Source organism: Chaetodon auriga, chromosome 4 (assembly GCF_051107435.1).
Source record: "Chaetodon auriga isolate fChaAug3 chromosome 4, fChaAug3.hap1, whole genome shotgun sequence".
Taxonomy (NCBI): domain Eukaryota; kingdom Metazoa; phylum Chordata; class Actinopteri; order Chaetodontiformes; family Chaetodontidae; genus Chaetodon; species Chaetodon auriga.
Window position 1 is genome coordinate 2694805 of NC_135077.1, and position 12823 is coordinate 2707627.

Here is a 12823-nt window from a genome sequence, read left to right on the forward strand (position 1 = left end):
GTTTAAATCCTGGCAGGCTCCAAGGCTGCGGTGAGCTGGCAGGCTGGAATGGAAAGAATATCCTCTGTACTACATCAAAGCTGTACTACTGCGGTACATGAATGCAGCAATATCCTCAATAAGACTGAACATCCTGTGAATGATTTTATTCCATAAAGCAAAGTTGTCAATGAAACTGCTGTTGGTGCATCTGACACCATAACATGACATTATGACAAAAGCAAAAGGGGAACTTCACAACTCAGCGGTCAAATAAAAGTACTTGGAAACAGAATAGAAAAACAAATCAAGCCAACCAAAGTCTGAGCAGTGTTTTGTGCCTCTTTATAAAACATTTGTAGAATCACAAACCATAAGCACAAATCAGTCCAGCCTCCTCAGTGCTAAACATGAAGCTAAATGAAAGGTCAAATAATCACAAAACATCAAATTCATTCACTTTGCAAATATTTCAGAGTGCGACTTAATGTACATTTCACCAGCATCCCAAAATCAAGGCTCGTGTTACCTTTACAATACTAGAATGGGACATTTTAGGCAATTTAAAAATAACTGCAAGCTGCACTCTTCGCCATCAGAAGCATATATAGATTTTGAATTCATTAAACAGTATGAAAATCAACTTTAAGCAAAAAAATCACTCAGGCACAGCAGTGAGGGCGGCTGTGATACACAGCTGTTTAACCTAAATATGTCAATATTTAATCATGGCACATTATATTCACTTTTCTTCCCCCCCAAAAAAACCCTTCAAAGTTTCATTTCTCACCTTAAGGCACAAATGACAAATCAAGAGCTGTGTTTTTCACACATTTGGCTTCAGTAGGTTACGCACGTCTTTTCTTCTGAAGGACAAAGATAACGTCTTCCACTAGTACAAATGTAATCGATGTGGCACCATAAGTGTCATGTTTCATAAATATAACCACATTCAACTTCTGCTTTGTCATTAAGAGATCTGAAGTCCACTCACACCCTGCAGCAATTACCAAGATCTGACCTTCGGCCAATTTTCGAGCGTCACTTTAGCTGAGCTACAACAGCCAGAACTGGATCCAGATAAGGTGTTAAACCGACAGACGGGTTAGTGTCAGGCACAAAGCAACAGAGCAAACCAAGGACAGATGCTTGATTCTCACCAAAGCAGGCTGAGGCGTTAATCTGTCATCGGTACAGACATACCCGCTGCAGTCTGCCTTCAACAGTTTACATAATGGAGTCTGTAAACAGGAGATAAACATCAGGGTTTGAAACTAAATCTCACAAAGATCTTGGTGGAAGTGTGAAGCCGCTCTCTCCACAGGCTGAAGAGGAAGCGCTGCTGCTCGTTAATAAGTTACGCTTCAGTATGAGGACATGTTCAGTGGATAAACCTGTTCAACAAGTGCATGGGTATCTACACGCTCCTCCCTCCTATCTGACTGTTAACTACAGGTTTAAAGGGTAGAGCCTCTACAGATTGGCACACGTAACCTATTGTCAAATTAGTTATATTTGCTATGAGTTAAAGAAAAGGAGGGTTTTTCTGGTTCCTTATGTCACTATCAACAACACATTTTGATTAGAGTGCTCTTAAAAACAACTATTTGAGATGAGGTGGACAGGAGGCATCGTTACCGTACCACAGAGGATTGAAAAACTTTCTTCCAAGGCTGATTTTATGGTTATATGGCTCACAACCCTAACTGCATGATTTCCACAGAGCTCACATTTTACAAAAAACAATCACAGGAGGACATTTGGCTTTATAGTGGTCTTCTCCCACTGAACTCGACTCAAACAAAACTATTCGTTAATTTAATACATCCAAACTACTTATAGGTCCTCAAGATAAATGCACCAAAGGGGAGAAATCCAATAAACCGAACAAGAAAAGGAGCCACATACGGCCATTAAAATGGCAGCTTTGCATAGTGAAGTCTATGTACAAATGCACATTCTCAGGTTCCAACAGAGAGTAAAGAGGAACACAGTAAGTGTTGGCTTCTTCTCCTCGGAGCAGTCACAGGTATTCTTTATAACATCACATTATGTGACCTTTGACCTCCTGGGTACATTCCAACTACCTCCCCCCTTCAGGATCAGCCCATTTGAGGTAAAAGTTGCATCTTTGTACACAGGTCTATGGTCAGATTACCCAATCATCAGCGCTAATCTCATCAGTCAGCCTGATGTCTTAAGATCTGACCACAGACTGTTTGACGTAAACCACAGTGTCCCCCGTCTCTAACTTTGCGGTTGCACTGCTCAGATTCTCAAATCTGACAACATTTTAGAAAGTGTGTTAAATCAAATGTCAAACCACATCAATATGATATAGCTCTTTGTCTGTGCAGTGCAACTACAAGTAGTTTACCAACAGATGACCTGGAACACCACCCTCCCTTTGTCTGTGAGCTCCCTTCGCCTCAGTAGTTGGGCGGCTGGTAGCCGGCGTCTCCTTGCGGTTGGGGGTTTGGGATGAAAGGAGGCTGCTGGTGCACGTCAGGCACATTGCTGGGATAGGCTGTGTAAGTGGTAGGGGTGTAGGTAGTGGGGATGTAGGAGGTGGGGGCATAGGTTGGGGGGTAGGGGGTGTGGTGATCTGGAGGAGGCTCCGAGTAGGTTGGGATAGTAACTTCATGAACGCCACGGCGGAAACGACCCAAGGCAAAATAGGTCAGGATTCCCTGCACAATGGACGAAAAATGACAGTTACTTTAAGACTGTTGCACTGATGAATTTCACTGGTTTCACTTCATGAAAGAGTCAAAATACATTTTCAGAAATTAGGAGAGGAAATCCAGCAAAATGACATTCAGTCTGTCAATCCACTGTATTCTAACATTACTGATGAGTAATGTGGTTAAATGCAGGGTTATCTTAACAAGTCTTCTGAATGGTGCATTCAGGGGTGGTGGGAAGCTCCAATATCCTTTGAAAGCCATTTAAAGCAGATCTTTGCAAATACAAGATGTGCTGTCAGAAAAATGTCAGCAGTGTCTTCAGCAGCGTTCAAGAGCCATAATAAGGAAGAGTTTGACATTGTAAATATGCTTTAGAGCTTTATTGCTGAGAATTAGGTGAGAAGGTCACTACTTCTCTTGTGGCTCTCTGTTGAAAATGAAGCTAGAGCCTGCAGCAATTCAGCTCATCTTATCTTACCTTATATAAAAATTGGAAACAAGGGGAAACAGCTGGTCAAGTGCTGTTCAAAGGTAACAAAATCTGTTGATGCATGTTATATTGCCTTTGTTTAATGTGTGCAAAAATCAAACTGTAGGAAGGAGGAAGCCAAACATTCAAGAGCACCATTGATCTTCTCATCTAACTCTGGGCGAGAGAGCGAATGAGCATTTTTTAGCATAAAATACATGTGTCAATATGAAAAGCTATGATATTCTTCAAACTAGAAAATATCTAGAAACAAAGTATGGACTTTTAACTTCACTAACTTAACTTCACCAATAATCAATAACCTGAATGTGGAAGACGTTTGTCTGGCCAACAATCATCTTATTGGACTTCTTACTCAAACTAGAGCTCAGCTGCAGAGAAAGACGCTAAAATCGGAGCTGTTTTTAGTGAAAAGACGACAACAGTGGTCATGCTCACCCAGGTGGCGATAGAGAAGAATGAGAAGGCCACAGTGGCGCGAGCAGCGTCCATGGGGATACCTCTGACATCATGAGTGCGACCCCACTGACTGGCCAACAGGCAGAAACACACAAACCACAGGAAGGTCCACACCCCTGGAAAACACACAGACACACAGATGCACAAACACAACACACAGATATGAATGATTGTTTTCGTTGCATGAAAAGATAATCAAGTGCTCGGCTGAAACCCCTGATATGAAAAGTGAATTCCTGGGAAAAACACACAAAAGAACAAACATCAACAGAGTTAAAGAGATCTCAAGTTTCCATCTGCTCAAATGACCGCAAGCTGTTTTTCATACGGCCACTTCTTTGTTCCCTTGAACAAACGTCTGACTGTGAACTGTGTCGTGGACAGCTGATAAATGTTTCATTTCTTTCACGTCATCTTCACCACGCTGCTCACTCAGCGTCTACTGTGTGCAACGATGAATAACACATCAGGAAAACAGGCAGCGGTCTGTCCCACATTACGCCGATACGCAAAGGCTTCGTGTATAAAGGGGTTCCCATTCAAAACGAGGAAACTGAAACTGAAAGGGAAGCACTGAGAGCAGGAGATAACCGTTCAGGGTACTGTGGCAAAAACTCCTGTGGGAAATATCTGGCTCTTAAGGAGCTAAACGCTGCACTAAGTTCACCAGCTCGTTGCTAACTCTGTCTGCTTGTTGTTCGGTGCTGAGCAGGTCGTGTGCAGACGGTTTTTAATGCTTCTTCTCTCAAACAGCTGGCTGCTGTGGCTGGAACGGAGGTTGGCAGGAGTGGTGAGGCTGAACTAAAACGGTAAAGTTGTGGGCTGTAACACTTAAACAATGAGCTAAAAGAAGCGAAAGCTCTGCAGAGTAGAGAGACAATTCATGTGCATCTTAAACGCTTTTACAAACAAACAAAGAAGCCACTGCTCACCTGAGAATCCCAGGTCTGCCATGACAGCATACTTCCTCTCCTGTGCATTGCTCATGAAAGGCACATAAACATCCAACACCAGGAAGGCCACACATGCCAGGAAGGCAATCACCCCGATGCCCACAGCATACTGACAGGCCGAGTCATTCTGGTTGAACATGCACTTCGCCTCGGCGCTGTGAGCGGAGTTGATGTATCCCTCTGTTGTGATGCAGGCAAACACCACCATGGCAAAAATCTACATTGAAACAGAGAAAAGGAGAAGGCGGCCTTCAGTAATTTGCAAAGACACAAGAGGAACTGCGTGGTTAAAAGAACATGCCGCTGGCTTCTTAAGTTTAGCCATTAACTTCGTGCTTTACATAACTACTAAACATTTCGAGACTTTCCAACCTTTCAGCCAGTGTTTGGTTTCCATTCTGCCAGCAGAGACTTCAAACTTGTTCAGAAATGGGTAGCACACTTTATCAAGTCTAACGAAAGTTCGGTAAGAGCAGGGACCATGACGACAATGCTTCCTCTGTGGTGCATTCAAATAAACGTGGACATCTGATACTTGGATCTGCTTCCAAAAAGTACTGCAATCAGGAGCTCCGCTGTTACAGAATCAGCCACTGAATACAACAAACACTATTTATTTGCTTTGTATTACAGTGCTTAAGCAGCGAACTTTCAACTACCAGGAGTCTCTTGAATGCACCAACAAGAAGGAGTACTCCAATAGTCCCCGCTTGAATTTCCCCTTAGGGATGAATAACGTATCTATCTATCTGAAAATGCATTACCACAAACATCCTCAGGTTTAGTTTGTGTCTACTGAAACAACCTTCACAGAAGAGAATATTGAATTCATCAGACTCAAAGGATGTGATATAACATTTTAAAAACCTCACAAGAACCTGTACCCATTTCAACTATTTCTACAAATTGGCCAAAACATGTAATTATTACATGTAACATAGTGACACGTGTGATCACAAACATCTCTTATCTTATTGTGGACTCTTGACATACTCCACCGGCTCTTGTGCTCGTCTTGAGTCTACAAAGTGAAGAGCGTGAACGCTTTCACCGACTGTCCCATGGTCTGCTGCTGTCTGCTCTGGTTACCCACCTAACCATGTGACCTACTTCTGAGTGCAGCTGCCTGCCATGTGACTCCAGAGATGCCACCGACTCCCTAACAACGCTCATAATGAGATCTGGGAGGAGGATAGAGAGGGACTGTTAAATGAGTGGGAAGTAGGATGAGGTGAGAGGGCAGATGGAGAAATAGGCCACAATGCTGCTGATGGGATCAGACAAAAGTACAGAAAACTACAGACGGCAGAGACATTGGGGAAGTGAATGTGGGGAGTTCCAAAACACAAGACAGCAGTTAGTGAAGCAGGTGGACGTTTCTGTACATAAACGGACAGAGGGACAAGTGTTTGTTTGAAATTTCAATATAAAAATTGTTGTTTCTGCCATTTCATTCTTTGAGAAGTAAAATGCCCTTCAAGTATTTAGGATCCCTAAATATTACCTGTTTTTCATAATCTGAGCATGGCAGGCACTTTATGCAGGAAGTCAGCCAATTCAGGGAACTTAGGATCCAAGTATCATTTTGCATCTTAACAATACAACAGATTCACATTTTTTTGTGGCTTGCTGTTCATGATTAACCACACATATACTGGAAACATACCGTTTCAATGCAGTATTTAGTCAGGACCGGAGGCTTTGTCATTGTGCCATTTCAGAGAAGGAACAGTGATGTGATTCAACAGACTAAACGACTAAAGGTCACTGAACTCGACTTTTCCTTGTTCCAGGAGCAGGTGTGGTGCATCATGGGACGTGTAGGCCGGGTTACAGAGCGAAGAAGTCCTCTCTTGTGCCTTAGGTGCTGGCTCGTTGAAGCGAGATTAAAAATGGCCAGAGATACACGGTGATCTAGCCAGCATGACTTTGAGCTGAGCACAGCTGCAGTCGGTACGTGTGTGAGAGGGGGATCAGTGGCACACATTCACATTCAGAGTAAAAGAGAGGGTCAGCAGGGGAGAGGTATCACCTTACCTGCCCACCAGCCCCTGTTTACCAGTGACACACACATAATCTGTCTCACACAGTTTCCCAAACGCATGCACACAAACACTCAGCAGCTGAAGCAACCAAGGGCACATTCTGTGCTCAGGCCTCATCCAGCACACTGGATATGCTCCACAATCAAGATGTGTTTTCTCAGTCGACACTAATGAGCGAGTGGCTTGACAAATAGTTTCAGTAATGCTTGATACGAGTCTGTAAGGAGGTGACAGCAGTCGCATCCGATAAAACTCCCTTCAATGAGGATCAAAGTCTCATAGATTCATATCACCGAGGTGGTCGAGGACAGATAAAACAGCTGAAACAGCTCGATCTGAGTGCTCAGTCACTCTGGATTAGACAAATGCAGCCTTTAATGGAAGCCATAACCTGTGTGGTTGAGATTCATTCTGGACTTTCCAGATCAGTGTTCAAACCACAAAGACAAGCCTGTGCCTTGAGATTTGCCTAGCAACATGTGATCAACAGTGTACAGCAGTTTCCCTGGTACATGAATTCCCCTCTATGCAAATACCCTTTGTCAGTGAAACCACTTCATGATGACAACTACTCCTATTATAGCCTGTTATCTGTTTAAAACGCTGTAGAGGGTGATTTCTTATCATTTGGCTTCAGAGGTTACATTTAATCCTCCTGTGTGTAGTAGCTGTCTGCTGAGCACAGATCTGAGGTTACAGACTACACATTAACATAATCACACATCGTGCGGTTAGTCGGCCTTCCCGAAGTGGAAGAGTCTTATAATGTGTTTCACAGTTTTCTGTCTTTTGTCCTCTGACAACAGCAGTGTTGACCTGTGCTGTCCCCGAGCTGCTGTCATGCACCAGCTGCATGCAACATGACGCCCCGCACAGACGCTGCATATAGTGGCCCTCATTGAACCGCTCCACAGAGGCAGTTTGTTTACGGGCTCCGGGCCCAGACGCACCTGCTCAAAGACCGCGTTGGACATGATTTTTGCCTCTTCTGAGAAAAACATAAAACTTCTACACACACTCGCTCTCAACTCACCCAGCTGAGCAGGCGCACGATGGTTTGCGGTTGTCGGACAAACTTGGAGAAGTCGAAGCCTCCTCCAGCGAGCGAAACCCCGTACGCACTTGCACCGCCCGTCTCCTCCATGTCTCTCCCGTTCAGCCGATTCTTCTGGAGCTCTTCGTATGGTGAACCGACAAGACACGACAGCGTACCAGCTCAAACTAAACCTTATCAGCCGCCAGCCCCCGCAGTGTTGCCGCTTCTACTGGCTTAAGACTAGGGAGCCACCCAGAGGCGCTGCGCCGTCCTGCCGCGCGTCAGAGGGCGGAGCTGGCCGCCCAGGAGCTGAGGAAGACTGCTACCACTATTTTACCACGCAGTACACTTTAGAAATAGATAATGTAATTATTCACAGTGAAGAGACAGCACAGAGCATCACGAGCAGATGTTTATTTCTGTGTTTACAGAGCAAACAGTTTCAACCCTCAGGGCTCCTCGACTGGTTCATCCTCCAACGTCCTCCTCTCTTCCTCAATGTGGGGCCACTCATCCACAGAGGTTTCAGATGCCTGAGGAGAGAGCAGGCACACGCAGCACGAGAGGTTGACTGCTTGCGTGTGATTAGTTGATTGATTTCATTCATTTATTTGATCTCACCTGATCAAATTCACCACTCCTGGCTGTCTTCACCACATCTGCGTCCTCGTCGTACTCTGACAAATCCTGTAAGAAGAGAGACTTGAAGAGCTCCGTGTCACGAGATAATGTAATGCAGTGCTCAGGCCTTGAATGATGGAGATGCAGAAATGTTAACTGACCAGCTCGCTTTCATACGCAGCTACCATCCTGTCCATCTCCAAGTCCAACCTGAGGGGAGGAAAAGCCACTTGTCACATACATACAGCCGGCTGGAGACAGGCAACGTTTGTTGAAGGTGCAGCTGTAAACACTCATACAGTCCTATAGCATAATAATAATAATAATAAGAAGAAGAAGAAGAAGAAGAAGAAGAAGAAGAAAAAGAAAACTTTATTTGTGCAGCACCTTTCATGCCGTAATTGCAGCTGAAAGTGTGTTACAGTAAAGAATTCACTTGCACCAAGTGCTTCACATAAAAAAGCGAACATAATAACATAATTTAAAATAAGACTGAGAATAAAACCCACTATGTTCATGTTTAGGGGAACATGAATGTAACACAGGCCTAACTGTGCTCGAGCCTCTGCTAAACTGAGACCATTGGAAATGATCAATTCCTTTGAACAATCACATTTAAAATTGAGCTATGCTTCAGTTCCTTGGTCACCAATAGAGGTTAAGTTATGTGACCTGCTGGTCCAGCAGTTCCAATACATCTACCACATCTCCAGCTCAACTCCAGCTCAAGACCTCCGTCACATGTCGTTCCCTTCTCTCCATAAATCCACGTTTACTGTCAGTCTACATTGTCAAGCTGTGTAACAAAAGCAAAAATGCTAAAATACCTGTGAGCAAGAGGCCTTATTAGGAGCAATAACAAAATTAGGGATCAGTCCTGTTGGCAGGTGTAACGTATGTCATTACTACTTTAATTCATGTGTGACCATAAATAACAAGATTAATCAGATTTTATGTTATTTCCACTGCACTGTTTCACCAGGCGTCTGCCATTGTTTTTGTTTTTAACTGCAACAGTGCCAAAGTGTGTAATGGACCCTTTGTGTCAGTGACGTGTTTTGCCTCGCCTCAGCATGAAAAGATCATGTTTTCATTCCACGGTCAAGTTGGTGATTATAAATGTGTAACGTCAGATTACACTTTCAAAAGATAGCTTACTGAGAAACACTTCAGATGATGGTTCCAAAAATGACTTGGTCAGGTTGATGAAAACGTCATGGTTTGGTTTAAAATAACATACGTATGTGATGTAAGTTAAATACATTACATGAGTTGACTTACATATGTACATACACAGACTTTTGGTTTCACACAGGACATGAACAGCTGTGTCCTGAGTGAAGGTTCTGTGTCTGACCCATCCATCCATTCTGACGTCCTCCATACGCAGGCTTTTTGTTGCTCTTTCTACTCTTTGCTCATGAGCTGCCACTGCATCATCATACACATGTACATTTCACTCCTGAGGCAAAATGTGCCACTGACATGCTATTATGGCCATTGTAATTCTTTCTCGGTGAAATAAAAAAAGAAAAACTGACTGAGGACAAAGTGGCACAGTTCTCTTCACAAGAGGAAGTAACGGCTTCATGCCATGGTCATCATTTTCCAAGGTATTAAACAGAATTAAACAGAGAAACGGACTCACGGGGGCTTGTCTTCGTAGTGCCACCGCCCTGAAAGAAGAGCAAAAACAATCATTCACAGTAGCAATGAGGAGTTAGCCACACCACATAAGAACCAGGACTCTGGAAGGATGGAAACACCGAACTCACTGAACACAACTCCAATCCCACAACAAACGGAGACCAGGAGCACTATGACTGTGAAACATCCAAAGACAATTCCAACAATGAAGAGAGGGACACGATTCAGCCCTGGAGGAGCAGGAAGATGAAGAAGACATGAAACCAGCTGTCACCTGTCACAGCGATGTTTCACTGAAGTCGACAGGAGTGGATTGTTGGCTACCGTCTTTATCCAGATAGTGCCTTTTGCTGCTAATGGTGGTGGTGTTGTCAAAGCTGTCTGACACTTCGCAGCAGTACGTCCCAGTGCTGCTCCTCCCTACCGACAGCAGCAGTATAGACTGTTTGGGAGGCTGGTTGACCACATAGTAGAAGCTTCCTTGGTCATGTAGAAGGGTTTTGTTGAGGAACCACTGGTACCGTGGGAGAGATCCCTTGGCCACCTTGCAGTAGAACCTCAGGCCGATCACAGCATAGTTCTCTCCAATGTCATAGTCGTAATGCATCATCACAGGCCCACCAACCGGCACTGTTGGAGGTATTATGCATCAAAAAGAGACATCAAGGACAAACATTAAGAAAAGCAGTGTGTACCAGAGTGTTAATCCGCCGTTGCACATACCAACTTCAAGGGGAATGTTTTTACTGTATGCGACCCGGCCTCCATTGTTTGCCTGGCACTGGAACCATCCCAAGTGCTGGTCCAAGACCAGTGCAACCTTAAATGTGGCATTTCTCTCGTCAGTCGTCATATTTTCAACCATTTCTGTGCTGTTGTAAAGTGAAAAGATGATAGGCGGAGTCCCTTTTGTTGACTGACAGGTAACCATGGCAGAATAGATGTGGGGATGCTCCTTTAACACCGTGAAGGCGATATCAGGGTTTGACACCACTTCTGAGGAAATGGGATGTAAGAGATTGTTATTTTGCTCAAAGACACCATCGCATATCTATAAACTCTGAACCTGAGAGGTTACTCACAACAGATGATAGCTAACCTTTGACAGTGATCACAACTTCAGAGCTGTTGGTGGTGAAGACCTCTGTTTTGTTGAATTGGTTGGTAGCAAAACACATGTAGGAGCCGCTGTGTTTAGAAGTAGCTCTGAGGGTGACACGGTAATCATTTCACTCGCTGGATTCTCGTTCAGGGAAATGAATCATAGCAGAATCAAGACGCAACAAGGCTGCTTAGGTCTTTCTGTGTTTTTAAGTGTAAAACAACATAGCGACACTTAGATTTCTACTTGTCTACAGATTAAAGAAACAAGATACAACACCTCATTTAGTGAGCTTTATAGGTAGCTGTATTTTTGGATATGTATAATAAATCTGCTCACATGCAGTAAGAGCTGTCCAGATACAACCTCAATGGGGCTCCACTGACCTGTTGATCAAGAGATGGTCATAGTGAGACTGAAAGACAAGTTGGCCGTTCAGCAGCCATTGGTAGGAGACATGATTTCCAGCAGTCAGTGTACATTGCATCTTCAGTGTCTCCCCCTCAAAGAACTCCACTGGACCTGAGAGGACATCAATCTTTGCACCTTTCACTGGCTCTGCAGGACAGACAGCAACAGACTGAGATCCTGCTCTTATTACAAACCAACAGTTAGTCTTTTTGGGAACATCCTCTTGTTAGGGGGGTAAAGACCCACTGATTTCTAAAACTAAAGCTGAGCTTCTGATTTGAAAAACAAGGAAAGGTAATGTTCTGCGTGTTTTTATGATTCCTTTGTTATGGCAGACCCGTTTCTCTGTTGGTTTAACGGGTGACTATGTCCTTTAACTTAACAGTAAAGAAAACTGTGACACTGTCACAAAAAATATCCTTACTGAAGATGCACACCTTACACTTGACAATAACGTGTACTTTGAGAAAGGAGTTTCACACTGAGCTGAGCTTTTCCAAACATACGTGCCCATAATGATCTAGGTTAACTGTTAAAGTGAAGGCAAGTACACACGATATGTCATATATCCCTGATAATAAAGAGACTCACCGATAACCTGCAGGTAGTGTATGTTGCTGACAGTGGGCTCTATGTTAGAGTTGTTCTGTGCTTTGGCCACACACTCCAGGTTCCCTTCATGGTAAGGTCTGATTACCAGGGGGAAGGATGCAACCTCCCCAGCCAGGGAGGTGTACTCACCCAACATCTTGTCATGGCTACCCTCTCTAGAAAAAATAGATAATTACAGGGATTTTCTCTCAGTGCTTTTACTTTTTAATGCAGTGGATAGATTTAACGTAAACAAACACTCACTTGAATAACTGCAGCAGGATAGTTTCATTTTTTGGGTAGGTCAGCAGTTTACAATTCAGTTCTATAACATCTTTCACCAAAGCCTTCGATGGGCCAAACAGTCGAGGAACACCCAGAAATGACTGACCTATCACAAAATGAACTTAATAAAACTGCACAAACACTCGACACAATGAATCAAGAGAGCCACAAATTGTGTTGAGGACACATTAACCAACACGTGCTCAAACAAATGACTTACTGCTCGCCTTGCTACAGTAGCACGACCCTGTAGAGAGGGAAAAGAAATCCATAGTAATTTGCAAGAGTTTCCAGTTGTGAAATGCAAAGTGTTCTGCAGTGCAGCTTGTGTTGATAGCTTACCCAGTACGACCACAAAGAGGGACGCGAGCATTCTTGAATACAACTGTATGCTTGTTTTTACACTATGCTGTGTAATGCAGAGTTTTGGCAGTTTGGAGTTGAGAGCTGAAGCACTGTGGGCGGTACACACACACACACACACACACACACACACACACACACACACACACACACA

The 12823-nt window shown here is 43.8% G+C and overlaps 2 protein-coding genes across 2 annotated transcripts; both read right to left on the reverse strand.

Annotated features, from left to right (window-relative positions):
- Positions 1 to 301: 301 nt before the first annotated feature.
- Positions 302 to 7880, reverse strand: syngr2b (synaptogyrin 2b). Its single transcript, XM_076728555.1, has 4 exons — positions 7647 to 7880; positions 4548 to 4785; positions 3595 to 3731; positions 302 to 2669 (listed from the first exon to the last, which is right to left on the reverse strand). The coding sequence occupies exons 1-4, from the start codon at positions 7755 to 7757 to the stop codon at positions 2409 to 2411; spliced, it is 747 nt and encodes a 248-aa protein (XP_076584670.1). The 5' UTR covers positions 7758 to 7880; the 3' UTR covers positions 302 to 2408.
- A 169-nt stretch (positions 7881 to 8049) lies between these two features.
- On the reverse strand, positions 8050 to 12721 carry LOC143319507 (Fc receptor-like protein 5). Its single transcript, XM_076728554.1, has 13 exons — positions 12649 to 12721; positions 12527 to 12553; positions 12286 to 12412; positions 12022 to 12197; positions 11406 to 11577; positions 11017 to 11123; positions 10641 to 10913; positions 10242 to 10547; positions 10046 to 10147; positions 9919 to 9946; positions 8432 to 8480; positions 8271 to 8336; positions 8050 to 8182 (listed from the first exon to the last, which is right to left on the reverse strand). The coding sequence occupies exons 1-13, from the start codon at positions 12677 to 12679 to the stop codon at positions 8099 to 8101; spliced, it is 1548 nt and encodes a 515-aa protein (XP_076584669.1). The 5' UTR covers positions 12680 to 12721; the 3' UTR covers positions 8050 to 8098.
- Positions 12722 to 12823: the final 102 nt, after the last annotated feature.